This window comes from Barbus barbus, assembly GCF_936440315.1.
Source record: "Barbus barbus genome assembly, chromosome: 24".
Lineage (NCBI taxonomy): Eukaryota > Metazoa > Chordata > Actinopteri > Cypriniformes > Cyprinidae > Barbus > Barbus barbus.
Genome location: NC_136752.1, coordinates 16,356,084 through 16,383,699, shown reverse-complemented (window position 1 = coordinate 16,383,699; position 27,616 = coordinate 16,356,084). Strand labels below are relative to the sequence as shown.

Genomic DNA, 27,616 nt, shown 5'->3' with positions numbered 1-27,616 from the left:
TGCTGGGGCTTTTGCTTTATTGCGTGTATTTGAAGCAGAACTCTTCAGCTGTGCTGACGGCTCACTGCTGCTGCGGGACACTAAACTCGCGGCAGCACGGACTCATGTTATTTCCACCAGCGCGGAAATTTTTTTTCCATCAATAATTGATGGATGTCTAAAATATAAAGATAAGGAGAAGCCTAAAACAGGCCCGAGGACCGGCCTGAACTTTGTCTGAACTATGACGTGAATATTGGCCCGAAGCCCGGCTCTAGGGACATAAAAAAGTCTGAGCCCGACTTTAAATTGAATAAAAAAATTAAAAAAATTGGGGCTAAAAGTTTATTGTAACGCAAGCGTCACTGAACATGTACCGGGTAAATTATTACTGAATTGATTAGTAATGCCTTACACTACTGTGTTACAGCAAAAAAGTAATCCGTTACTGTAATGCATTACTTTTGTAACGCGTTACTCCCAACACTGGTCATCGCCTACTTGGTCAGGTAAATCAGTATATGTTGGCAGGTATGTTGTCTGTTGACGTCGTCTTAATCTGTCGTATTGCCTGCTTTTTCTCTGTTGTTTTTACTGTCGTCCTTATTGTCGTTTTGTTCCATGGTCTCGTCCTAACTTTCATGTCGTTCTGTCATCCTAATTGTCATCTTATTCTGTCTTCCTTTATGTCGTTTTGTTTTGTCATCGTAACCTTCATTAGCCCGGTAAAGTTAGTTTCAAATTTCATATTGGACTAGGCTGCTTTAGGGACTGTCTGCAAATTTACCTCACAGTACAAAACGAAGTCTAACAATTAATTCAAATTAATGTTTACAGGACAATACTAAATGCCTAGTGGGCAAACTAACTAAATATATTTTGCCAATATCTCGCCTTAGAAAATACTTCCAACATCTCCCTTGCTATCTTTACAGTACACAAATATTTTCATGAAAAAAATTAGGCTACTGTATTTTTTTTCTTCAAGTTACAAAGGTTGTAGAAGTCTTATTACAGGTGGAATTTTGCCAATACAGTGCACAAATATGTTTAGGAAAAAACTACTGTAATTCACCAAAAAGGCTTTTTCATGTTCCAAAGGTTGTAGGTTGTTTGGCGCCAATCATTTGTTTCCGGGTGGACCGAAAATAAACACGACACTCCCGGGAATCCGGTTTAATTCAACCAGTCAGATGACGACTTCGACATTCCTGAAGTGTTTCCAGAAAAGTGTGCCATATGCATCAGACATTTAGCCACCGGTCCGTGGCGTGACGATCTGAGGCTGAGACTATTAATCTGGCAACCTGCATGTGTGTCAAGTCTCATGAGGAGGGGCCGGGTGAAAAAAACCCTCTCCAATATTTAGAATTTGAACTGCAATACCTAGTTAAACCGCTAGTCAATCCTACATACAGCACCTTTAATGTTAAAGTGACTTGCCACATGTCAGTGTATTAAGTTAGGCACACAAGCTGACGCTGTTTACCTGAAGTTTCTTTCTCATTGCTTGAATGTGGTATATTTGTGTGGTATAGAGCTTGATGGATTACAATTCTAGTTTCGAAATCATATAGAGAACCAAGATTATTATAATTATTTTTTTTTGCATGTCAACATGCATTTTTTACATAAATGTGATGTCACTGTCAACATATAATGCAATATATCTCCAAGTCATAAAAAGTGAAAGTGATATGGAAATATAAAGGTCCCCTGTTTCAGTTGGTTTCATTAATTAAATATTACACATTCCAGCAGTGCGCGAGAAGTTCCTTCCGTCCAATCACAGCGTGCGCTTTTGCGCCTTGTATCGCCTCGCCTTCAATCCGAAACGCGCTGATTGGCTGCGTCAGTGCGAACTGTTTTGTTGATAAATAACTTTGATGGATTGATTATCTTTCAAGAGGATCCTCGAACTCTGCACGTCCTGCAAACAGTATCGGTAAAATTGCGCTTAAACAGTAGAATGTAAACAGGAAAACAGGTTTGGTGACTACAGCTGGAGTTCAAATGTGCTCGGATACCAAAAGTTGTTCAATCTGTCAGCCTGCATGTTGGAAAGGCCTCTCGATGCAATGTGACATGGTATTTTAGTGTATCAAATGTGCGCACTTACGTCTAGGAGATTACGACAGACTGCGTTGTTCGTAGTGTGTGTATGAGCTCGTGCACGCTGTTGACTTTGCCCAGGGTTGGAACAGTTTTGTAAGGTGCTGTCACCCGACTTTGAAAAGTAAGGAATAAGGACGTCAGTACCATATTGCAACAGTGTAAGTACGCAACAGTTTTAATCTGTTTTCATACACGACCTGTAGTTCAACGCAGAAAGTGCATAAATACCGATACTTTGTCGTCTTACAGGGAAGTAGTGCCGTGTGCTTTGATGTGCAGCATTGATTCTACATATATATTTCTTATATAACAAATGTTTTCATAGTAGTTGCTGGTTTGGGAGGGGTCACCAATGGGCTGAAAAGTAGTTTTGCTTGTTCTCTCTCTCCTGTATTCTTTCCCCATCTCTCTCTCCCTTTCCCTCTTCACTTCCTGTAATTCTTGTTGTCTTGCATTGCACTTTTCATGCCCCTCCCGTTCTGTCTGCTCTTGCCTTCTACATTTGTGTTTGTCAAGTTTCCTGGTTTTAGGCCACTGTGTTCCTGCTCTATGCACAGGTCTTAACAAACAGCCATTCATTAATTATGCAAAAGGATTATTTGCATTTAGTGTCCTGACATTGTCTGAGTCAGGTTTGACATGCTATGGCTGTTTTCTTATTGGTGATCTGAAGTTTACTTGACAACTCTTTCTATTTATAATTCATATGAACTGTTGTGTTGCTGTAAAATGGGATTTGATTATTTTGGTGCCAACAATGATAATGTTGTTGTTTTTTTTAAAGTTTTGGGACGTTGGTTTCTTAATGAGACTTCAAGGGTTTTTTTATGTTTATGAAAATTAATGCTTTTAATTATGCTTTTCATTCTAATTTCAGGACGGATGTTTTACTCTAACATTTAGAATTTTATGCCCCCCGTAAATATTAAAATTAATTTTAATTCAGAAACTAAAATCATTATTATGGAGCCCCTAAGGGAACGTAATAATGAAAAAAGTGAGATTTAAAAATGATATTTCAATGCTTATGCATTTACAGTTTTGTGCCCCTAGAAACTGTGTGTTCACCCGCTATGTTTTTTGGGGGAACTTCAAATGTTTTGCAATGTTGCACAAAAACATTAAAATATAATTTTTCCTTAAATTTCATACTTTGTCCCTTTAGGGGCTTTGTTCATCATAGATATGTGTGCATGTTATTGTATGCATCGGATGTGTTTTTAATGTATTTTTGAATAAATTATTACATCGGCATAAATAAGTACATATAAATAAGTGTCATGTCATTGTCCTGTTTCACTTTTATTTATTTTTGTCTTTTTGGTTATTTTGCATATAATGCAGACATCATTATACTCTTATTGTGATTAAGTTTAAAACCTTACTCTTTGTCTTTCTCTCCTTTTTAGAACATTTCCTGTGGCTGAGGAATGACTGAGTTTTTAAATATTTACACCACCTTTATACTGCAGTTTAGAAGCAAGAAGGGAGGTGGGGCTCCTAGACCCCACAAAATCTTGCATGTGCTCTGCTCTGTAAAACTTTTTTTTTCATCCGGCCTTGAAATAGGCTTACTTAAAACTGAAGTGTTGAATGCCCCAGGTTTTTACTTCTCTTATAGTTTCACACAATTGCCATGAGTCTTTCTCCACACCAGAGAGGAACCATAAACCGTATTAGCAAGCAGAATGTTGAAGCCATTGGTGAAACAATGCAGCATTCAGGAGATCTTTTCTACAATGTTGGCACTTCGTCCATGGAGCAAACTCACAGCAGCCCAGAGGTTTTGGTGGATTCTAGCCCTGAAGTCCAGAACGTTTACAAATCTGATAAAGCATATCAGGTCCGGGGCCATTTTCAGCAATCGGGACCAGTAAAGTGGACGCCTCAAAACCCAATGCAGACCACGACTTGGTTTCAGGGCGTCCCAAACCTGAATAAGTGGTCACAGAACTTTGGACCTTCTGTAGGTGGTATGGATGACCCAAGAGCCTTTCACAAAAGTCATGAAATGGAGGCTATAAAGTTGGAAAAGCATTCACCAAGTACCTCACAGTCCTACACAGACACCGCTCAGATTCCCGGAGCGGATTGGGACCATCACACGATGGCAGCCATGCATCAATCTCAATATCAGGCGCTCCAACAAGGTCACAGACCTGCAGACCTCCAGTATCAGCCTCAGGGAATGCATCATGATATGTCCGACTCTACTCTGCAACCCTTCCAGTTGGCATTCGGACCTACCAAGCAACCACAGGTGCCTGGTTTCCAACAAGTCTTCCAAGGCAACAATGCATCTTTAAATATGAATTATAACGAGAAGCAAAAATCACAACAGCTCTTGCAGTTGCAACAGCAGCAGCTGCATCACCAGCACCAGATGCAACAGCTGCAGCAAATGCGTCAGTTGCAGCAGCAGCAGCAGCAGCAGCAGCAGCAACAACAACAACAACAACAACAACAGCAGCAGCATCAAATGCAACAGCAGCAGCGGCTGCATCAAATGCAACAGCAATACCAGATGCAACAGATGCAACTGCAACAGCATGCACAAGGTTTTCAACAGCCAGAGACTGTAGAAAAGCAGCGAGTCAAACAAGAAATTGAGTCACAGGATCTAGCCAGTACTCCGGTAAAAACAGATTCAAGTCAGACCCAGCTCACCATCCCTCAAACACAACATCCTATTCCTCAGGGAGCAAATTATGAGGAATCGGGTCCTGCAGAGGCCACTCCAGAACTCCGGGAGACCCAAACCAAACGTCAGGTACCCCCTCGCCGCTCTCGGCGGCTTTCCAAAGATGGAGTCTCTCCTCAAGGCAACCAGACATCCAAGGACAAGGTTTCTGCTCAGAATGGAGGAGTTGGTGGAGTTCAAGGACCTGCAGTGGGGGTCATCCAAAGCACTCCGAGACGACGGAGGGCCTCAAAGGAGATCAACCTTGAGACTCTTGCTCAAAAGGCTTCAGAGATGGAATTTTTGCCAGCAAAGGTGAGCTTATTTCTTTGGAAATCCGTTTGAAGCCTGTTTTTACAACAGTGGAATAGCAGAAGTCTTTTTTAATATTAATTAGAACATAGGCAGGAAATAATATGCTGATATGGTGCTCAGGAAACAGTTATGCTGCTTAACATTTTTGTGTAAACCGTGATACATTTTTTTCCAGGATTCTTTGACGCATAGTAATTTTAAAATAACAGCACATATTTGAAATAAATGTCTTTTACTGTCACTTTAAAAAAATGTGTCATTGCTGAATAGAAGTATTTATTTCTAAACGGTTATCTTACTGACCACAAATTTAGTTTAGTATGCATTAAATATATGCTGGAATGGTTTGCTGCTTTGGTCTCCTAAGTTGTTAATTTTTTTTTTTTTTTTTTTAACCAGCTAGTGAATTAGCTCTTTCAAAACCTAAAAATTTCCATTGCTGAATTCCATTCCATAAGAAATTGAAGCTGGGTAAAACATGTCACCAGCTTTATAACTAATCAAACTATAAAAGTAAACATTACAGTACAAACTCAGCTCAGAGTAGTGTTTGCTATCAGCTTCCCCAATCATATACAATATGAAGTACAGTGGAGTTTATGGAGTTATTAAGCATTGTAAAGCAGTCTGGTGAGTGGCTGCATGTCTGCACACCTTCACATTCCACACTCTCTCAAAATCCATTCAGTTGGATTTGGGAAGGGCCGATTCACCAAGCCCTATTTGCTCACATCTATCCAAGCCTCAAAACAAGACGTTTATGGTATGAATTTATTCTTTATATTTCCATATAAATGTCATAGACTTCAGATATTTCAGTGTACAGTAACAGGGCAGAGACAGATTTGTTTGAGATGGTTGTTTAAAAAAAAAAATAATTTTCAAATCTTGGCCTGTAAAGGTGTATTTAGGGCAGAGTAACTCGTCTAGCTCTATGAATCACTTAAACGCTGTCGGTTGTTTATGCACACTTTTATTTGTGCTTCTCTATCCTTTGTTTTTTTTCTTCTCCATTTATATTTTATTCTGTCTTTTGCTATCGTCTCTTAATAGTGTGAGGACGTTACTCCTGGTAGACCAGCAGGTATGGCACCCCTAGTCATCCCAGTCTCGGTGCCAGTTCGGAAAGGTCAAATGGAAGCGCCGGGCAGCTGGACACAGCTGGATAATGTTCGACATCCCTCAGAGATTTCGCATGAACACAACCAGCCTGACCGTAAACCCTCGGTTATTGTAGCACGTCGGCATTCAATAAAGAACTCAGCATCTGAGAGCTTCATCCAGGTTAATACAGTTGCTTATTTTAAACAATTTTAGGCTTGTTTATTCAAGAAGTCACTTATAGATTTGGGTACTTGTGGGGTTGTATATTTTGGAGCTATTTTTTTCAGAATACTTTAGTGCATTTGGGCTTGTTAGTGGTTGGCACGTATAGGACTAAACCGCTTTATCAATATGTAGTGTGTGATGATGTTCTTCTGTCTGTAAATGCCACTGACAGACATTGCCCCCCCCCCCCTTTTCCATCAAAATAATGCTGTAATTTATGCTAGAGGCGTTTGTAGTAATTTAATTCAGCATCTATATGCTATCACAAGCTGCTTTTGATGAAACCGCAAGAGATTTTGGTAAAAATTTACAATAAGGTTGGCATGATATATGTAAGCTCCCCCCTCAAAACTACGGGTTGCTTATTTTGGGTTTATTTATCTGAACGTGTCGCTGGTTAATGCTCTTAAAACATCTAAATTGATTGTTAAATGATTTTCATGTTAATGTTACGCCTTTTTCCACACTAGAAGTGTACTTTTAAACTGTTTTAGGGCTTTTAAAAATAGTTGTTAAAAGATCTGTTCTGCTATTTATGTTTGAATCAGGGTAAAGGGCAAGAGGACAAATTCAGGCGCCGCCCACGTCCCGAGCCTCTGGTCATACCTCAACCGTGCACATTCATCACCCCTTCTGTTTACTCCAGCATCACTCCCTACCAGAGCAATCTGCGCTCCCCACTACGCCTGCTAGACCATACCAGTATCATCCCGCCATACACCCCTCCACCCATTCTTTCACCTGTGCGTGAAGGCTCTGGGCTGTACTTCTCTGCTGTCCTCTCTTCTATGGCAGCAGGCAGCCAGGTTCTGCCACCTCCATCCACACCCCGCAGCGCCCCTCGAAGTTTGCTACATTCATGTGCGTTGCGTAACTTTTTGTTTTAAAGGACTTTTTAAAAAAATTTTATATCAGCATTTATTCATCTAGTTTCATGTTCATTTACAGTATAAACGCAGTATTGTTCATTGATAGTTCATAATGTTTGTAACAGAACTTTTAATAATAAGGCATTAATATATTTAAAATAGTGATAAATGTTAATATAATGTATTATTAGTTAACTAACTAATGTTAACTTATGTAAACTTATTGTAACGTGTAACCTTTTTAACTTCACTCTTTGTTTATTCATACATATTAATAGATAAACAAATTAACATTAATTAGATATCCTGAACCATCAATAAACTGGACATTTGTAGAGCATTCATTAATCATTAATGTAAATTTACAGTATAAATGCTCTATTATTATTTAATGTTCACAATTCATTAACTAATTTTAATTTAAATAAAACCTGAAATGTTAAAAATCCATTAGTATACCCTAGTAAAAAAGCAATATATTTAAAATACATTTCATACTAATAGTTCCAATCTATTGACAAATTTACTTTTATTTATTTAATATGTATTTTTCACAATTTGTTTGTTTATTCTTACTTTAGGCAGTTCTGAAATCTCCCCTCCTGTACTCTCAGTGATTGGAGAAGCAACGCCTGTCAGCCTAGAACCGTGAGCATTTATTACAAAATTAGCTATTCATCACAATCACAGTCCTCTATTCTAATGTGCTCTCTCTTATTTGCACATTTTAGGCGCATAAACATTGGCTCTCAGTATCAGGCAGAAATTCCAGAACTATTGGATGGAACAGTGGCCCTAAAGGACCAGCATAAAGCCACTTTGGTCTGGCTCCCTAATTCACAGGCTGATTCTACACCCTCCCAGGATACAAGACGTAACTTATCTTCAGACTGCATTGATATAGCTGAGGTTTACCAGCTACATATAACACAGACATATGTCTCATACACTTCCATTCCAATCCTTCCATTCCCATTATTTTCCAGTCGATGACCTGATGAACCTGGTCTGCTCCAGTGTCATGTATGGAGGAGGAACCAACCCAGAGCTAGCACTGCACTGCCTGCATGAGTGCAGAGGGGATGTCATGGTGAGCACAGTTAAATATACAGTGGTACCTAAAAGTGTTTGGACACTTGAGTCACACTGAAAAATTTCTGACTTAAGACATCTAAAAATCACATTGACTCCAGGTAGGAAAAATGTTAGTTCACAAATGTGTGTTAATATTTTCTCAAATGAAATGAAATTCAAACACTTTTAAGGATTTAGACTACAGCTCAAAAGTTTGGTATGAGTAGTGTTTGTGAAAGAAGTCTCTTATGCTCTTAAAGATGCATTTATTTAATAAAAAAATACAGTAAAACACTAATATTGTGAAATATTATTACAGTTTAAAAGAACTTTTTTCTGTTTTAATATATTTTAAAATGCTATTTATTCCTGTGGTGGCAAAAGATGTCTTCATTGTCACATGATCCTTCAGAAATCATTGTGATGTCCTGATTTGATGCTGAGGAAAAATGTCTTATTATCAGTTCTGAAAACTGTTTAAATGCTTAATATATTTGTGGAAAATGATACATTTTTTTCAGGATTCTTTGATTTGAAATGGAAATCTTTTGTAACACTGAATTTTTGTTTTGTTTTGTTTTTAATTTAAAGTTTAAATTTAATGCATCCTTGCTGAAACAAGTATTCATTTCTTTAAAAAAAAAAAAATTTTTTTCATTTCTCTTTTTTACCAAAGAGAAATCTTAATAACTCCAAACATTTGAACAGTAGTGTAAGCATCTACTGTTGTATATGATGCATATATAAGTTTTCAGAATAAACAAAAAAATATATTTTGACTCTGTAGGAAGCTCTGGAAATGATGTTGATGAAGAATCCCATCTTCTCCAAGAACCACCATCTAGCGAACTACCACTACGCAGGTAGAAATTAATTTCCAGTGTGTAGAGTTCTACTACACCTATGAGGAACAAGCAAAGGTTGGCTTCAATGGCACATATAAATATGGCCCTTTAGACCTTTAGCTCACTGTGTTCACTTAGAAACATAAAAAATGATTCAGCATGCTGTGACTGTAATGGATAGTATTGCAATGCAGCAGAATGTTTGTAATGTTGTATGGTGGATAGAAAGAACTTGATGTCCCTTAAATATTGTCAGGATCAGACTGCTGGACTGTGGATGAAAAACAATACTACAACAAGGGAATTTCTGCTTACAGGAAAGATTTCTTCTTAGTGCAAAAACTGGTATACAGTCTTTTTTGTTTACTGGTCATATATGAATTAATATAAATCAAATTTCCCCTTTTTAAGGTTAAATTGTGTTTCTATTTTGGCAGGTGAGGAGTAAAACAGTGGCACAGTGTGTAGAGTTTTACTACACCTATAAGAAACAAGCAAAGGTTGGCCGCAATGGCACAGTATATACATATGGACCTTTAGAGCCAGAGGATAACATCCCTGTGGTAAAGGCTATTACTGCTTACTGCTTTTAGACATTGTTTTGACTAAAGAGCTAATAGCACATGCACAGTAAATTAATCTTTATTTATTCAAATTTGTATGAGTGCTTACTAAATCTGTCCTAAAACAATCTGTACAATGTGATACATGAGTGCTGTGAGACTTTAATTTTTAGATCATCTGTCTGTTCTTTTATCTCTAACAAGATTAAAGTGAAACGAGAAGAAGATATGCAGAATGATAGCAGACAACAGGAAGGAATACAGGTCAGTGTGGATGACAGTCTACAAAATGTGACCAAGACACTTCAGGACATTAAGAATGTGAGTATTCTCTTGTTTGTATATAAATATAGTGAATACATCATAAAGCCATCATCTCTCTCTGCGCTGGAATATTAAATGTCCAGTTAAAAATTCAAATGAATAGTTAAATCTGATTGCATGGTTGTGTTTACTCATCTGTCCAGGAGGGGGCAGACGTGGCTCATGTGGACCAGAAGAACAGCTCTGCGGAAGAGTCTTCTGGCCTGATGCCAGCACCTCAACCCGCCTTCAAAACTCCTTCCCCTGCACCTCCAAAGCCTCACTCTGACAGTACGGCGAAGAAAAACAGGGCCTCAACTGGCAACAAAAGTCAGGGAGAGCCAGAGGGTATTTTTCCTTGCAAGAAGTGCAGTAGGTGAGTCAGGTTTTATATAACAGTATGTCTGTGAATTTCTTCTCATTCAATTTTACACAACCCAGCTTGTCTTAGTTTAATTTGCTTCAAAAGACAGTTGAGAACAGTTTTGTTCCAGAGGTTTCTTAGCAGTTGCACCTATGTGAGAGTGTACTGTATTCATCTTACTCTTATCTTAGTACGATAAGAGAGAGAATTCTGCTCACTGTACCCTCTATCTCTGATCTCCAATATAGTGTCTCTGAAATATTGAAAGTTTCTATATTTGAATATCAAGTCCTCAGTGTTAATAATATCATCACAATTACGTTATTAAAATATTGCAGCATTTTATTTTAATATTTCAATAATATATATGATGGTAATGTCCCAATATTATAACATCTAGACTGTTTTTTTTTTTTCCTCCAAATTACTTCATATATCAATATTGTAATATCAGCATATTATTATTATTATTATTACAATTATTAATATGAATTAATGTTTTCTAATAATAAATTATATTACAATTCAGTATTTCAAAATAAAATGTTTCGTTAATAATAATATCCCAATATATAATAACATCTAAACAGTGATATTCTCCAACTTGCTTTAATATATAATTAATTTAATTACATTAATTGAAATTATTAAAAATTTTATTATTACAATTCTATATTTTAATATTAAATATAATAGTTTATCAAACTCATTGGTGAGATAAATTCAGCAAACAACATGATATTTAAGTGATAATTTCAGTGATATTTAAAATGATCTATAAGGACAAGTGCTTTTTCAATTTTCTCATGCTTTGATAAATTCCTGTATTCATACCATTCTTTCTAGTTTATTTGTATATGTTTTTTAGCATATGTAAAGCAGTTTCTTCATTTATAGCAACTTGAATAAATTATAACGAGGTCTGTATATACAGGGTGTTCTATAAGGTGAAGAGTCGCAGCGCTCACATGAAGAGTCACGCCGAGCAGGAGAGGAAGGCAGCAGCACAGTGTCAAAGAGAAGAGGAGGAGCGGGCCGCTAAGGCACGGCAGGAGATGTTAGAGGCAGCAAGGAGGAAGGAGGCACAAAGAGGAGGGCAAGAAGAAAGTAGTGGAGCTGAGGAAAGCTCAGTAGAGCTGGATGATGAGCAGGATGAGGACTGGCTTTGAGAAAGTACATGACTCTTTTAGTGCCAGTTGGTACCAAAAATGTGCAACTTGTGCATCCCAATTAAGGGCAGTTTGAACAGATAAAGGTGTCTGAATTGCCTTGTATTTTTTACCAAACTTTTATAAGAATTTCCTTTGTATATTTTTAAAAAGTGCAGATGTGTGTCAGTTTAGCATCATGAATGTGATGTTTGCAAAACAGTGATACAGTAAATATGATAACAAATGTAAAAAGGTTTACTGAGCCGAGTTTGATTTTGATCAAAATACCTGAACAAATTTTGTTTGCATTCAGTGAGACTCATTTTTTTTTAAAAACACGTTAATGTAATATACACACAGTAACATGTAATCAAGAACACAAACTAAAATTCCCCCTCATGTACCTATGGCTAATTTCAATTAAATATCTCTTGTGCATGAAATGTATATAATGCTAAGAAATATATGTTGGCCTCTGTGTATTATACTGCGTACAATATTGATCCTGTTGTGTGTGTTTTTCAGTACTCTAAACTTAAAAGAATGTGTATTTATGCTTTGAATGCACTTAAAGGGAAGTGGGAGTGAGGGATTTTTATATAAACTCACATGTAAATAAAATCTGAAGTTTAGCAAATCCCAACAAATACATTTTCAACATATAGATCACATTTTTTCACACTTTGTTGATTATCGTGACATTGCTTGATATTTGCTATATTTCATAAATGTGTGCACAATAAAAACAAACTTCCAGTATAAACTTGTATTATTTTACTTGATATAATATGAAAGGAAAAAGTTCAGTTATCACCATCACATTCAGCACTGGAAGATGATAACTTGCAAAACAATAGTCTTTGTTTAATTGGCATTTGTGATTGTAGTGTTCTTAGTTTAAATGTATCCTGGGCTTGCTGATTGCTACAAACTAGTTAGTATCTTCAAATTAAGGTTAGGATAACTATCATTAGTACCAGAAGGCTAAAAGACACCTTGATTCTTCCACTGCTCCCACCTGCAAAAAAGAACAGTTAATGTCATTAATTGGGTATTCCATTTTCTTAAAATTCTAGCAGGTAGAAAAAACTAAATGGTTGAAATAATCAGATGGGAGAGGCCATTTTTGAATGAAACCCCTTCTGAGAGTCAATTAAAATGCTTACCAGTATCAGCGTTATCCACTAGCATGTCTTTGGTGTCACTGAGACTTCCATTGTTTGCTTCTGGAACTACACCCAGCAGCTTACACATCAATGGATAGATGCTGACACTGTCAAATGGCTCAGCCAAGAAATTGTCCCTAAAGTCTGGCCCAAAGGCTCAAAAGATCATTTTCATATCCATTTCCTCATTACTGAATCCATGATCTCCTTTGTTGATATGCAGAATGACCCTCTGCACAAACAGCAAACAAAAAGTTAGAGTAGAAGACCGACTGTTAAATAAATTCACCCTACCTCTATACATAACTTCAAGTAGTTTATATGTAGCTTTAAGCAGCATTTACTATTTATATTACTATTTTGTTTAAGAAATGAATGCTTTTTATGCATCATGGACACATTTAATTGATCAAAAGTGACAACATTTTTATTTATAACATTTATTATGAACTTTCAAATAATCTTTGAATCCTGAAAAAAAAATATTAGACAGCACAACTGTTTTCAACATTGATAATAATGGAAATGTTTCTTGAGAACCAAATCCTAATGATTTGATTGAAGGATCATGAAGACTGGAGTGACGATGCTAAAAAAATCAGCTTTGCATCACAGGAATACATTACATTTTAAAATATATTTTAATAGAAAACAGTTCATTTAAACTGAAATGTTTCACTCACAATATTACTGTTTCAAAATCTCACTCTTTTGTATATTATTTAGATATATTTATTGATATTTTAGACTATAAACTGACTAAATAATGTGAAGCTAGTATGACATAGCATGTTTGACTACAATATTTTATTGAATTCTCTCATGTTTGCGTATGTGAAAGTGTTCTGGTATCTCTTCTTTCTTATAGACTGTCAGATTGGGATGTGCGTTCTTCAGGGCATCATAAACTTCCTGTTCTTTGCCCTCCCTGGGTGTGATCATCCCAAACCCACCGTAGTCGAGCAGGTCAAAGCGGGCTAGATTTTAAATGTGCCATTTTTATATTTTTAATATTTGTAATCATTAAATTATTATAAAAATTCTGTATTATTAAAATTCATTAAAACATCATAAATTAAATTATTTGAAGTTTGAGTTTTCTATCAGTGTCTATTTTTTTTACTGATGCAAAACATGCAGTGATACTCTAACCAGACCAAATCATATGAGAAGTTTAAATCAACCACTGATTTAAATGTCATAATATTCAGTACACATTACAAAATTACAGCTACCAACTGAGTATTTGGATGAATTAGGCATTTGAATATGTGTTAAAGCTTCTGTTTTGTTATTTTTTTGTCTGTAAGTGTATATTCTTACTACACACAAGCCAATCAGATATAAATAAGCAGAAAGTCGAGCCTTACCAGTAATAGTTGTAAAGTGTGATGGAGATGTCATGGTAATTGCTGGGGGATTTATGTATTTTGCCTTGACTCCTTGTTTAACTAGTTCATCCAGATTTGGTGTGTTCGCATCTTGGTCATAATCCCACCTGAAACCATCAAAGGAGATCAGCAGCAACTTATTATACGTCCTCTTTTTGGACAGGGGTTTAGTGTTCACACAGAGAGACAAGGCCAACACCAGCAGAAGTTCTGACTTCATCTTGAGACACTCTTAAGCAGAGTGAAAATCAGCAAAAGCTGATCTTGGTTTCATAAGCATTATCAGGACACTGATAACACAATCTATTTTCTGTAGTTCTCAGTCAGTTTATTGCCAAACCAACCTACATTTCCACTGTGTGAATAAATAATCAATTCTAAAACAAATCTGAAATGCACTGTAACAAAAAAAACGTTTATTATTACCATTCACACACAAGTCAGTTCCCTTTTTACAGTTTGCTTTTTTGACCGACATGGGCCATGAGAGGCTTTATCTTTATTAACTCTGATACATTATTGATAATCAGTTTATGTTATCTTAATATACACACAAGATCTATTGAATGAAAATCATTATTAAATATATCGTGGCTTGCGATTGTTCCATAATTATAATGATAATGCACAACATAGATTTAAGGGACTTTTACTGTAGAAACACTAACCGGAAGCAGGAAGTTTACAGTTTTCGTGTTCACACTGCTCTCAGGGCTGGGTCCCTGACAGCTGATGTGATATTCAGAAAAAAAGCTTTTAATTTTAACAAATACAAGTAAAAGCGTTAGAGAAGGCATTTTCGTCGCTCAGTTTGATAAACTTAAGGTAAGATTCGACTACGTCGCAGTTTATTAGCTTCCCGGAAAGGCGTTGTTTACTGTGTCAGCTGACCTTTCATAAAACAATATGTTGTTATAACAATAAAGACATCTTCATCTATATGAATGAAGAACATAGATTTAAATAATCGTCACGAAAATCACGAACTCTGCATTTAAGTGAAGTATTAACGTTACTCTGGTATTCACGTATTATTCTGATGTAACGTTATGTCATATTAATGAATAATTATCATATTCATATACTGTGGTATTTACATGGGATCACCATGGAAGATTCTAGTTGAATGAAGGGCAAATGTACCTTTAAGTCTACATGAATAAAATTGAATGAATTTTATCTTTAATTTTAGTAAACGCCTTTGTTTGCCTGCATGCTTCAGCCAAGTTTGTAATGTCTTATTGTGTCTTGACTATTGTTGTAAACTGACAGATGAAGTATCTGCTATAATCTGACATTTTTGTAAATATGTTGCATACAAAAGAACACACTTTTGAATGACTTGGACCACGTCGACGAGCAGAAGGCCCTTTCAGCTTTAGTGAAAACAAATGTAATGAGCAATTGTGTTTTTAATTTCAGGAATAAACATGACTGCCATCAAGCACGCCCTTCAGAGGGATATTTTCACCCCCAATGACGAGCGTCTGCTGAGCATCGTCAATGTCTGCAAGGCAGGGAAGAAGAAAAAGAACTGTTTCCTGTGTGCCACAGGTAGAGACACAGATCCATGTCAGAGAATGTCCATAAACATTCTTTTATTGTTTTATTTTACCTCTGTCAATTCTGTTTATCATCTCTAGTGACTACTGAGCGCCCAGTGCAGGTGAAGGTGGTGAAAGTGAAGAAGTCAGATAAAGGAGATTTCTATAAGAGACAGATGGCATGGGAACTACGGGACCTGACAGAGGTTGATGCCAAAGATGCCAATAAGGTCAGAGGTCATATGTGAAACGTTCAATTCAGACATGAAATAAAGCTCAGTAATAAAATAAATACTACTAAATATTATGGATACATAATATTACCTCTTTCAGATTGCTTGTTGGATGGTATTGGATACAGTGTTATTTTAGTACTATTTATTCTATTTATATTTATACATACATGCATATATATATATATATATATATATATATATATATATATATATATATATATATATATATATATATATATTTCATATATGTATATATATATTCATATATGTATACATATTCATTTTTTATTTTAATTTTAGTTCAATTTTTTTTTGTCATTTTAATTTTTTAAATATATTTCTATTCAGCTTTAATTTATTAACTACTTATTAAAAACTTACAAGTTTTAATTTAGTAATCTTATTACTTCAACTTATTTTATTTTCGTTTCTCATATTCATTTTTTTAAGTTTGTTTTTCATCTAATATTTATGCTTTATTTAACAAAGACATTTTTATTTTAGTTTAGTTTCCAATAATAACACCAGTTGGATTTAATTAAAATGTTAGATTACCTTTTCCGTCACTTAAAAGTAATCTTTAAAAACACTAATAATTGAATAACATTGTTAAATATAATCTTTAGCAAATCTAAAAAAAGATACTGTACATAAATAATGTTATACTTAAATTCACTTACAGCATATAAAGTGATTGAATTTACTTTTTATTGTTTTGTGTTCAAATTATTGAGACAGGAACATATTTATGGAAATTGGGGTAACATGAAAATAATTATCGACCTGAATTTACTGAGTAAATCTTGGACTTCTCCATCCTTCAGGAGAACCCAGAGTTTGACCTTCATTTTGAGAAGGTTTATCGGTGGGTGGCGAGCAGCACTGCAGAGAAGAATTCGTTCATCTCGTGTATCTGGAAGCTGAACCAGCGCTACCTTCGGAAGAAAGTGGAGTTTGTAAACGTCAGTCCACAGCTGCTGGAAGGTGTGGCTCACTACTGCTCCTGGTGTTGTGGAAGTGTAATAGCATGTTGTTAAGATACCAGTGTGTTCCTAATATATAATTCTAATATGTAAGAAAAAAAGTCTTAAAGCTTGAATATAGAACTATTACATTTGCAGTGGTAGGAACTCAAACTAGTTTCTGTTATCCTGTGGCTAGTGCTCTCTCTGTCTTTTTCTGAGCTCTTTGGGATTCTGCAATGTGTCTTTTTGAGTGTCCCTTAATGCTTTAACCTGATCTCTGCTGTTCTCTCTAAATCTCTCACTGGCCAGAGCTTCCTAAAGCTGAAGGTTTGTACGCTGTTTTTTTTCTTCCATCTTTCATCCTCCTCCATTTCCACCTCCTGCTGTTGTTTCCCCTACATTAATTGTCTTGCTTTCTTCACATTAATTCATTTTCTTAATCACATAGTTTTTGTGTACATGTGTTACTTACATTGCATTTAAGGAGTAGTTTAGTTCTTATACTCATATGCACAGATACAATACCATTCAAAAGTTTGGATGTGTTTTATGAAAGAAGTCTCTTATGCTCAACAAGGCTGCATTTATTTAATCAAAAATACAGTAAAAATAGTAATATTGTGAAAAATTGTTACTCTTTCTGTTATAATGTAATGTCATTCTATTATAATCTGACAATTTTTGTGTTATATTTAAACATGTAATTTATGCATGTAATGGCAAAGCTACATTTTCAAAATTCAAACGAACAGCATTTATTTAGATTATAAAAGTCTTTACTGTCATATAACATGCAGTTTCTTTAAAAAAGATCTTGCTGACACCAGACTTTTGAATGGTAGCATATACAGTAATAAACATTTGAGGTTAATAAGAGCACTATTTTCATGTATCTTTTCTTCTTCTCAGAGTCAGTCCCGAGTGGAGAGAGTCAGAGTGTTGCAGGGGGAGATGAGGATGCTCTGGATGATTACCAGGAGCTGAACGCCCGTGAGGAGCAGGACATTGAGAGCATGATGGAGGTCTGCGAGTACGCCATTTCCAACGCAGAGGCCTTTGCTGAGAAACTGTCCCGTGAGCTACAGGTTCTAGATGGGGTGAGTTTGAAGTGAAGTGAAGTGACATACATACTGCCAAGTATGGTGACCCATACTCGGAATTCGTGCTCTGCGTTTATCCCATCCAACGTGCACACACACAGCAGTGAACACACACACACACACCGTGAACATACACCCGGAGCAGTGGGCAGCCATTTATGCTGCGGCACCCGGGGAGCAGTTGGGGGTTCAGTGCCTTGCTCAAGGGCACCTCAGTCGTGGTATTGAGGTGGAGAGAGCGCTGGACATTCACTCCCCCCACCTACAATTCCTGCCGGCCTGAGACTCAAACCCGCAACCTTTGGATTACGAGTCCGACTCTCTAACCATTAGGCCACGACTTCGCTACTACTCCTTAAATGTTTAATCTTTCCTAAAGTACTAGAAGCACTAGACATAGTGGAACGTATTGATTACACCCATCATCAGGAAGTTTATAATTAACTTTATCTATATTGAACTAAGTGCAATAATTATCTAACAGTAAAGGTAAATGTGGATTGAAGTTTGTTTGATTAGGGAATAGCAGTTTACATTGAGTAGTCTTTTTATTGTTTGACAGTCATATCAAAGATAAAACAAGGCTTATTTTTGTTAGTGTGAACAGTAATCTCTGTTCTTCTCTGCTCAGGCTAACATCCAGTCCATCATGGCCTCTGAGAAGCAGGTGAACATCCTGATGCAGCTGCTGGATCAGGCTCTGGGAGAGGTGGACAACATCGAGGGGAAGTTGCTCAGTTATGAGGAGATGCTGCAGAGCGTGAAAGAACAGATGGACCAGATCTCCCAGAGCAACCGTCTCATCCAGATCAGCAACACCAACAATGGCAAACTACTGGATGAGATCCAGTTCCTCGTGGTATGTTGGGACACAGTAGAGATAGATTCCAGACAACTTTCCTTTGTTGAGTGAAACACAGCATTAACAAAAGAATTCTAGGTAAACTAGTCAATCTTATTAAACAGGTAGCTGGTTGGTGGACGACTAGTCGATCATTGTGGCCCATCATCAACTGCCCCTTTAAAAAGATAAATAAATACTGGGATTTTTGTCATAGAAATTCCAACATGACAGGCAGCACTGTTGCCTGTGTAGGACTCTTGCCACCTTTATTTCAGGTTAGACTTGCAACTAACAAGTCTAATAAATGTAATATGCCAAGACTATTTAATCATGTGATATGCATACATACATATTCCTTATTATAACACTTCCACTTCCAATCTTTTATTGAAAACCAATAAAACACAATACATTTGCATGTTCAAAGTTCTCTGACGATGGTTAATGGTTACATGACGTGTAGGCAAACATAAAATGTGTTTTATTTGTTTTTATTCTGAAATTATTTGTTAATTTAATTTTTTTTATTTATTTAATCAATTATTAGCTTTTCATAAAGCACTTCAATTCCTCCACAGACCCCAGTTTAGGAAACACTGTATTAAATTATAAATATAATTGATTTTATTTTTGTTTATTAACTTTTCGGCTAGGGTGAACAAAGTTCTAGATGTTTTGAGTGTGTTTCTTTACTGTTTTGTTTGATACTAAAACAAATCTCTAATAAAAGAATACTGGTATGATTAGAATTCTGATATGTCTATAATTATCTCTCTTAATATTTTTGTATTTTTTCCATGATAGAACTACATGGATCTATCAAAAGGTCACATCAAAGCTTTGCAGGAAGGGGATTTGTCTTCTCCTAAGGGTATCGAGGCCTGCATCAACGCTTCTGAGGCTCTGTCACAGTGCATGAACGTAGCGCTCAAACCAGGTGCTGCTCTCAAACTTCACCCACTGTGCGAAAATAGCTCTTAGAGTTGTCCATGAGCAGAATTAATCACATTTGTGTGATGTTCTGTAACAGGCCATGATAAGCTGATGGCGATCAAGCAGCAGCAGCTTCTGTTTTCTGAGCTCAGAGACACTTTTGCCCGACGTCTCACCAACCACCTCAACAACGTATTTGTGCACCAGGTAACATTATTACACGTTCCAGGTAAAAAACACGTACAAATTACATATATGAGGAGTGTTAGGCTTTCTTTCCTTTTCCTATGAGTCTTTTATCTGCCTCTGTCTGATTGATTCTTTCTCCTGTGTTCCTGTTTGGCCACCAGCCGTGTCTCTCTATATCACTTTAACTTCAATGTGCTCTCTGTTCTTCTGTCAGTTCAACCACTTCAGTCACTTCAAAATGACCATCCCTCAGTTCTATAGGTCGTCCTGTCTGTCACTCCCTGTGAGTACGCCCACTCCAGCACCCTGTTTGACCCGCCCACTCTAACAGTCACGCAACTCCACTTCTTTAGACCTAACTGTCTCATTCCGTTTAAGCATGTTCATGGTGATGTAATCCAGACATTCTCATTTTAGGGTTTCTAAGATGATCGCCCCATAAACCTCCCAGCCAACATCATTCTTGTGTTAGTAGCTGTTGATTTTGTCCCCTGAAGATGTAAAGGGGTCTTCATTGCCTTGTTTGCTCACTCGCCGATGGAATTGTGAGGTGCTCATCAGAAGAAATGGCCTGGTCAGCATGCAGTTCCTGCAGTGTTTGCTTTTATGATGTGGATGTTTCATAGATGCATTGAGAAGGAACTGCTTGACTGTGAGAATAGCACTACTGTCGGTTTTGTGGCAGCGTTCATGGATTTGTGAGGCTTGATGACTTTTGTCCAACTAATTACTGTTTGAGCTTGACGTCACTGTAATATAACAGCGACCTTTTGTGTGGAAGTAGAACTGGGGGTTTATACAGATTTTCTCTATATGGAAAGTGTTTTAGTCTGATTGACTGAGTAACTTGTATTTTTTTAACTATTTGTTTAACACCGTTTTTAGAATCATACTGTAAGTTTTTAGTTAACTGAAAAGAACCAGCTCATAGTTATTTGTTTGTAAATCAGACCTCACTGCTCACGCTTTATGCTGTTGATTCACTAAAGAACTGGTTCATAAGAGTCGTTTGTTCATGAATCATATAGCAGTGTCCATTCTGTATGTTTTCAATTTATTTAAAAAAGAACCAGTTCATAAGAGTCATTTGTTCATGATCAGACTGCGCTGTTCACTGATATACTGAAAAGAACCTGTTTAAAAGACTATTTTTTTTTTCCATGAATGAGATGTTTTTGCGTTCAGCCCACAAGGACTGCTCAAGAGAAAGATGTTTTTGCCATTATTTTGCGCTACCAATTACATCACATTCAATACGGATTGTGAACAGATGTTCGCAACACAAACGTAAAATATGATTTGTAAAATGTTTTAACATCTACAAAACAAATTTTTTGGAAAATCTGTATTTTTACCCAGCTCTATGTGGGAGTGAGTGTGTGTGTGTGTGTGTGTGTGTTTTCCATAATATTAACTTGCCTGGACGGTGAACTTTTTTCATACCGAGTTTCCACTCACTGAGTGTGTCTGTGTGTTTGTGTGTGTAGGGACACGATCAGAGCTCCACACTGTCCCAGCACACAGCTGAGCTGACACTACCCAAACACAGCCCTCTGCACAGAGACCTGCTCAGATACGCCAAACTCATGGAGTGGCTAAAGAACACCCAGAGAGAGAAATATGAGGGTCTTTCCAGGGTGAGTGTTTATCACTTACATCACTGTGCTGATATCACAGTAATTGTTATCATGACGGATGTCAGACATCATTAGGGTTTGAAAGCAATCAGTCACGTTTGTACAAATTGTTCTGTCTTGATAAAGTCATAAAGTGAATGGAAACTAATCGTATACCGCGTGACAAAAGTCAAGGACAAAACCATTATTAAATACTGTAAAATGATTAATTTACCTACCACTGCAGATTATTACCATTACAGCATTCCAGTATCTCAATATCCACAGCTGCTCAGTGAAATGATGTTTAATAAAAAAAAAATATTTGATACTCTTGCATACACATCAGAATGCCCGATGTGAAAATGAACACATATTATAGGCAGACAGTAGTGATTCAGAATAAGACAAACATTTGAAAGATGGATTCATGATGTACTTGCTCATTATATCAATTTTGTAAATTTTGAGAAAAAAACTTAGTGTACCTTTTAATAAGACATTAACAGTCCCATTATTGCTTTGTTTTATTGTATAAGCATTGTTTTAAACATTTGACTGTTACAATCACCAACAGTAATCACAACTAAAGAAAACCTGTTATCATGTATGACCACGGACACAGTACCCTTATGATCAGTTACAGTAACCATTAAAATGCCATCATAATAATGCTGCAATATCATATCCTGATGTCCTCTGAGAGCCAGTGGTTTTGCTTTTGAAATGGCAGTGCCTTAGTAGAGGAAAATAGCAGTTATATTTAATTTTAGCTCTCCTCAGACTTAATAGTACTGTTGATGTTATTCTACAAACATTAGAACAAGGGCAAGGCCGTATTTAAGGGTTTAGTCAGAACGATTAGTCGTTTTCTGATCATCGCTCAGTGCTAATCCGATTCCCAAATGTTTTAGATGCATTTATCTCTGCCCTCTATTATTAAATTGTCTTTAAAATCCAAATGTGATGGCAGACGTGGCCTGGATGTTGCTGTGTGTGCTCTGGCAGATTGGATTTGTGTCCAGTTCCCAGTCCTGTTTTCTCTGTCTGTCTCACTGTTATTTCCTGTGACTTCCTCTAAATTAGAAAAATGCTGACAAATAAAAAAATTAAATTTGGTCAAATTGCTGATCTTCCCTTATGTTTTACAGACCTATATGGATTACATGACTCGATTGTATGAGCGGGAAATTAAGGACTTCTTTGAAGTGGCAAAGATCAAAATGGCAGGCACTAGTAAGGATGGGAAAGGAAAATTCGGTAAGACCTCAATAAAAACTTTTTTTTTTTTTAATTTGTTTATTAGGAAACTTACTCTTGGAAAGGGATTTTTGTCCATGCTGTTTCTTCAGTCTCTGTATGTCTTGTGTATGCTATGTTAAGTGTTGTCTGTGTGTGTGCAGTTTGTAATATAGTATGTGTTTTTTCTTACACTAATGTTAAACTACATGACAAACACATAGTTTCAGCAGAGCTGAACTGAAATGATTCAACAGTCATTGCTTGTCTGTGATATGATGGTGTGCAATGTCACGTGTTTTCATTGTAATGTTTTGACATGTGCTGCAAGGCCCACAGTGTGTGTACTATTACACATGGCATTAAATGCATACTAGAGGCATGACAACCAAAATATTCTGTGGGAAAAAAAACCCTGAATACATACGATTTCAGGATGATCAGAACAGTGTAGTGTAGTGAATACTTCCAAATGGTATAAAGAGAGACTTTTTTTTTTATGTTTATGAAATTTTTTATTCTGTATTTTTATATGTATTATATATGTATGGTATGTATTGATATCTATCATCTTTTTGGAAACTAGGGGTGGGCAATTTTTCCACACCATTAGCACAAAATAAGACTTTGTGTTAAGTTAAAAAACAACAACAGTACTTTCAAAAATATCTCTCATTCCATTTTGCACCATTGATCTGTTTTTATTTCTGATGACTGCAACGTTGTATTAAATAAAATTAATATATTAGGCCATTTTTGACACGTTTGCGTGTAATTATAACAGGATTTTTATATAAGTAAAATATTTTGAAGTTGGGGAAAAAGGTCCCTATTTTTGTCTTTCATGATGACTGCTGTCATTTCCAAGTACTTCATTACTTGTGCCCGTCCCTATTGGAAACATTTATCCCCGTTTACGCTGGTACACTTCCAGGTGTTAGTAAGTTTCAAAAGCTTTCAATTCTCAGCTTTTTCCTCCCAAGTGATGAAATGGCCAAAGAGCCCAAATGGCCAAAGAGCCCAAAGCCTAAATTCAGCCACTGCAGTGCATGTCATATTTGAAAACTTTGACCTTTAACCCCTAACTCTGGCACTATGCTGCATGTTGTAAGCCTAACGTATCTCTGTCTCTGATGCCTGCCTTTCTAACCGGCCTCCAGCCACGCTTCCGCGGAAAGAGAGTGCTCTCAAACAGGAGACGGAGAGTAAGTATCAGCGCCACATGCCATGCCTATCCCATAATACCTTGCTTCCTCTTAGTCAAAGGGCGTCTCTTCCTCATAAGCACAGTAAACCATTATCTTAACTTCAGTTTCAATGTTTCATGGATATGCAAAACTTGTTTCAATCTCTTTTTAAGTTACAAGCAAAGTTTTATGGATTTCATCTAGCCTTATTCAATTTTTCTCAATCAAAACTAACCTCAAATATGTCTACCACTTTATCAGATATTAAAATCTGTAATGCATCAGTGGTTAAAGGGGAGATTGATTATTTAATCACGCCGTAAAGCCTCTGTGATCTGTATGAGATTTTTAGTAGTTGGGTTGCATCATGTATGTTATGACCCCTTTCAGATCAACATGTACTTTACAAGGTAAGCTTAATAACCCATATAGATGAGGTGATTTTAATATAAATGAAGTACATCTGTGTTGTATGTTTTATATTGAGTTCACCTTCTGATGGTTTCTCCTCTCATGGTCTCTCTCAGGCCTGCATGGGAGCTCTGGGAAGCTTACAGGCTCCACGTCAAGTCTGAATAAACTCGCTGTGAGCAGCTCCAACAGCAGGCGGTCTCAGTCGTCTTCTCTGCTTGATATGGGCAACATGTCCGCCTCTGACCTGGATGTAGCAGACAGGACCAGGTTTGATAAGGTGCGCCACTGCTAAATGTGACTTAATGCTGCAATGCTGTTGTCCAGAGTATAATCATATACACTGATGTTCAAATGTTTGGGGTCAATTTAATACTTTTAATCATGCATTAATTTGATCTAAAGTCTTGTAATTAGAATGATTTCTAAAGGATCATGTGACACTGATAACATGAATAATGGCTGCTAAAAGTTCAGCTTTGGCATCACAGGAGTAATTACATTTTAAAATACGTTCAGATAGAAAATAGTTTTACAATATTACTGTTTTTGCTATGTGTTAAATGCCTTGGTGAGTATTAACTTGCTAACCCCACACTTTTGAACGATAGTGTACATTGAGGGCCCTCCTTTGTGTTGTTTTCTAGATCTTTGAGCAAGTTTTGAGTGAACTAGAGCCGCTGTGTCTGGCTGAACAGGACTTTATCAGCAAGTTCTTCAAGCTGCAGCAAAATCCTACACTAGCTCAGGTACGTATCAGATACGGTACGGCTCAGTTCTGTGAGTGTATTGTATTTATGTGTGATTTAATGGTGTTATAAATCCCTCATTAGGCAGAGAATGTGGATGACCGTGATGGAATGGTTCACTCCAGACCCCCCAGTGAACACAGACATTCAACATCTGAGTGAGTGACAGTTCTTTTGAGCTCTCTTTAGTTCATTCAAATTTTGTTTTTAAGCAGATTACAAAATATGATCATACATCCATTTCTCTTGCAGAAAGGACATGGTTCGGATGATGATGATTAAGATCTTTCAGAGCATCGAGACGGAGCTGAACAGTCTGATAGCTTTAGGTGATAAGATCGACAGCTTCAACTCTCTCTACATGCTGGTAAAGATGAGTCACCACGTCTGGACGGCCGAAAATGTTGATCCTGCGTCCTATCTCAGCACAACGCTGGGCAACGTGCTGGTCACTGTCAAGAGAAACTTTGATAAATGCATTGTAAGCGGAGCTCGTGTCGAGTATTGTTTGATGTATTGATGGTGAGACCAGTATTTAAATCTTCTGATGTGTTTGTTGCGGTTTTAGTCTGGACAGATTCGTCAGATGGAGGAGGTGAAGATTTCAAAGAAGAGTAAAGTGGGCATCCTGCCATTTGTCACCGGCTTTGAGGAGTTTGCTAAGCTAGCTGAGGCTATTTTCCGAAATGCAGAAAGACGGGGTGATCTGGATAAAGCCTATATCAAACTCATAAGAGCTGTCTTCAATAACGGTGAGGATCATCATAATCTCATACATTTGCTTATTCATCACTAGTTGTGGGAATGTGCAAGAAGCCCTAAATTTCTTGAAATGCTGCTTTTAGAATTTTTTTTAAACAAGAGAAAGAGAGCATGATAGTGTGATAGCATTATTTTTATACTTATACACATATTGTTTATTATTATTTAGCATTTTTCCAAATATTTATTTTTATATACAAATCAAAATATAAATATTATTTCTTATTATTTTTGCAGATTAGTTCATTTTCATTTCTTTTAAGTTTCAGTAATTTTTGTTAGTTTTTAAATATTTCTATAGTTTTATTTTATTTCGGTTTAGTTCTTCAGCTTAAACATATTGCACTACGGTAATATTTCTAAGTTTTTCATCTAAATTGTTATTTTATTTCAGCTTATTTGAATTACTGAAAACCAATAACAGTATTAAGAACCATCCATTAATAGAGAATGTAACTCATTCTTCATGTACATTTTCAGCATTTGCGGTTCTTTCTCTTTAGTTTTTGGGCTTTTTTATGCCTTTTTTTAATGGATAGGACAGTAGAGAGCTGACAGGAAAGCATTGGGCAGAGAGAGGGGAGCGGGATCGGCAAAGGACCTCGAGACAGTTGCGCTAGTTGCGGCACACTCTTTTGTTTTTAACACTCTTGTTCATATGATTGGTCTCTTTCTATTTGCATATCCATAGTGGAGAAAGTGGCCAACGAGAGTCAGAAGACTCCACGTGATGTTGTGATGATGGAGAACTTCCACCATATCTTCTCAACACTGTCCAGCCTCAAGATCTCCTGTCTGGAGGCAGAGAGGAAGGAGGCCAAGCAGAAATACACAGAACACCTGCAGTCTTACGTCATCAACTCACTGGGCCAACCGCTTGAGAAACTTAACGTAAGCCAAATCTTTATGGAAACCAGGATTGAGCAGTATTACAGTAGAACATCCGTGTATATCACAATTTTAGAAATTAAATTAAAATGTGTTTGGACTATTAATCTAAATGGATTTTTAATTTTCTTTCCATTTTGCAGCACTTCTTTGAGGGAGTGGAGGCGCGTGTAGCTCAGGGTGTCCGTGAAGAGGAAGTGAGCTACCAACTGGCCTTCAATAAACAGGAACTGCGTAAGGTTATCAAAGAATACCCTGGGAAGGAGGTGAAAAAGGGCCTGGACAACCTCTACAAGAAGATGGATAAGCACCTATGTGAAGAGGAGAGTCTGTTGCAGGTGAATAAAACGAGGAAAATAACATTAAATGGCTAAATTTAATAGCATTTCAAATGTTTTTCAGATTCTTGAGTGTTAATGTGAATTTTGTTCTGTCCACTAGGTCGTGTGGCACTCCATGCAAGACGAGTTCATTCGGCAGTACAAGCACTTTGAGGGCTTGATAAACCGCTGTTACCCGGGGTCTGGAATCACTATGGAGTTCACCATTCAAGACATGCTGGAGTACTTCTCCAGTATCGCTCAGTCCCACTAAAGCAGGAAACTGAATGATTGCGAGATTGTGCCAGAGTGAAAAGAAAAGTGCTGTATGTGAGAGAGAAAGAGAATGAGTGCTTATATTGTATATATATTACAATGCAGTTTTGCTTGTAATGTTGTCCTAAGGAACACTGGAACCCTGTTTGTAACATGCGACTTGAGTTTCTGTTGGTACTTATTTCATGACTTTTTTTTTTTTTTTTTTTGAAA

The 27,616-nt window shown here is 36.7% G+C and overlaps 2 protein-coding genes and 1 pseudogene across 4 annotated transcripts; 2 read left to right on the top strand and 1 right to left on the bottom strand.

The window, feature by feature from the left end:
- The first annotated feature begins 1,805 nt into the window (after positions 1 to 1,805).
- Positions 1,806 to 12,347, top strand: mideasa (mitotic deacetylase associated SANT domain protein a). Its single transcript, XM_079376201.1, has 13 exons — positions 1,806 to 2,252; positions 3,504 to 5,089; positions 6,143 to 6,373; positions 6,967 to 7,279; positions 7,869 to 7,935; positions 8,019 to 8,161; positions 8,274 to 8,377; positions 9,149 to 9,224; positions 9,463 to 9,551; positions 9,644 to 9,769; positions 9,974 to 10,090; positions 10,237 to 10,448; positions 11,371 to 12,347. Exons 2-13 carry the CDS (start codon positions 3,731 to 3,733, stop codon positions 11,603 to 11,605), a joined length of 3,072 nt encoding a protein of 1,023 aa, XP_079232327.1. The 5' UTR covers positions 1,806 to 2,252; positions 3,504 to 3,730; the 3' UTR covers positions 11,606 to 12,347.
- Positions 12,348 to 12,531: 184 nt separating this feature from the next.
- LOC306844228 (ectonucleotide pyrophosphatase/phosphodiesterase family member 7-like) lies at positions 12,532 to 14,364 on the bottom strand (annotated as a pseudogene). Its single transcript has 4 exons — positions 14,124 to 14,364; positions 13,555 to 13,736; positions 12,754 to 13,025; positions 12,532 to 12,605 (listed from the first exon to the last, which is right to left on the bottom strand). The product of its transcript is annotated as an ectonucleotide pyrophosphatase/phosphodiesterase family member 7-like (transcript).
- Positions 14,365 to 14,788: 424 nt separating this feature from the next.
- exoc1 (exocyst complex component 1) lies at positions 14,789 to 27,610 on the top strand. Of its 2 annotated transcripts, XM_079375974.1 has the most exons (19): positions 14,789 to 14,969; positions 15,567 to 15,698; positions 15,788 to 15,918; positions 16,749 to 16,908; positions 17,799 to 17,986; positions 18,621 to 18,848; positions 19,638 to 19,770; positions 19,864 to 19,973; positions 21,443 to 21,592; positions 22,723 to 22,831; positions 23,971 to 24,015; positions 24,525 to 24,688; positions 25,056 to 25,157; positions 25,242 to 25,315; positions 25,410 to 25,638; positions 25,726 to 25,909; positions 26,611 to 26,810; positions 26,951 to 27,145; positions 27,249 to 27,610. In XM_079375974.1, the coding sequence occupies exons 2-19, from the start codon at positions 15,575 to 15,577 to the stop codon at positions 27,399 to 27,401; spliced, it is 2,679 nt and encodes an 892-aa protein (XP_079232100.1). In that variant the 5' UTR covers positions 14,789 to 14,969; positions 15,567 to 15,574; the 3' UTR covers positions 27,402 to 27,610. The 2 variants fall into 2 exon arrangements, with proteins under 2 accessions (XP_079232100.1, XP_079232101.1); XM_079375975.1 differs by lacking the exon at positions 23,971 to 24,015.
- Positions 27,611 to 27,616: the final 6 nt, after the last annotated feature.

Excerpts from the sequence above, each read along its gene's own strand:
- mideasa (XM_079376201.1), top strand. The coding sequence starts at position 3,731 with ATGAGTCTTTCTCCACACCAGAGAGGAACCATAAACCGTATTAGCAAG. Across the intron at positions 5,090-6,142 it reads TGGAATTTTTGCCAGCAAAG|TGTGAGGACGTTACTCCTGG; the intron begins GTGAGCTTATTT and ends GTCTCTTAATAG. Across the intron at positions 7,280-7,868 it reads TCGAAGTTTGCTACATTCAT|GCAGTTCTGAAATCTCCCCT; the intron begins GTGCGTTGCGTA and ends TTCTTACTTTAG.
- exoc1 (XM_079375974.1), top strand. The coding sequence starts at position 15,575 with ATGACTGCCATCAAGCACGCCCTTCAGAGGGATATTTTCACCCCCAAT. Across the intron at positions 21,593-22,722 it reads AATATGAGGGTCTTTCCAGG|ACCTATATGGATTACATGAC; the intron begins GTGAGTGTTTAT and ends TATGTTTTACAG. Across the intron at positions 25,158-25,241 it reads AAAATCCTACACTAGCTCAG|GCAGAGAATGTGGATGACCG; the intron begins GTACGTATCAGA and ends ATCCCTCATTAG.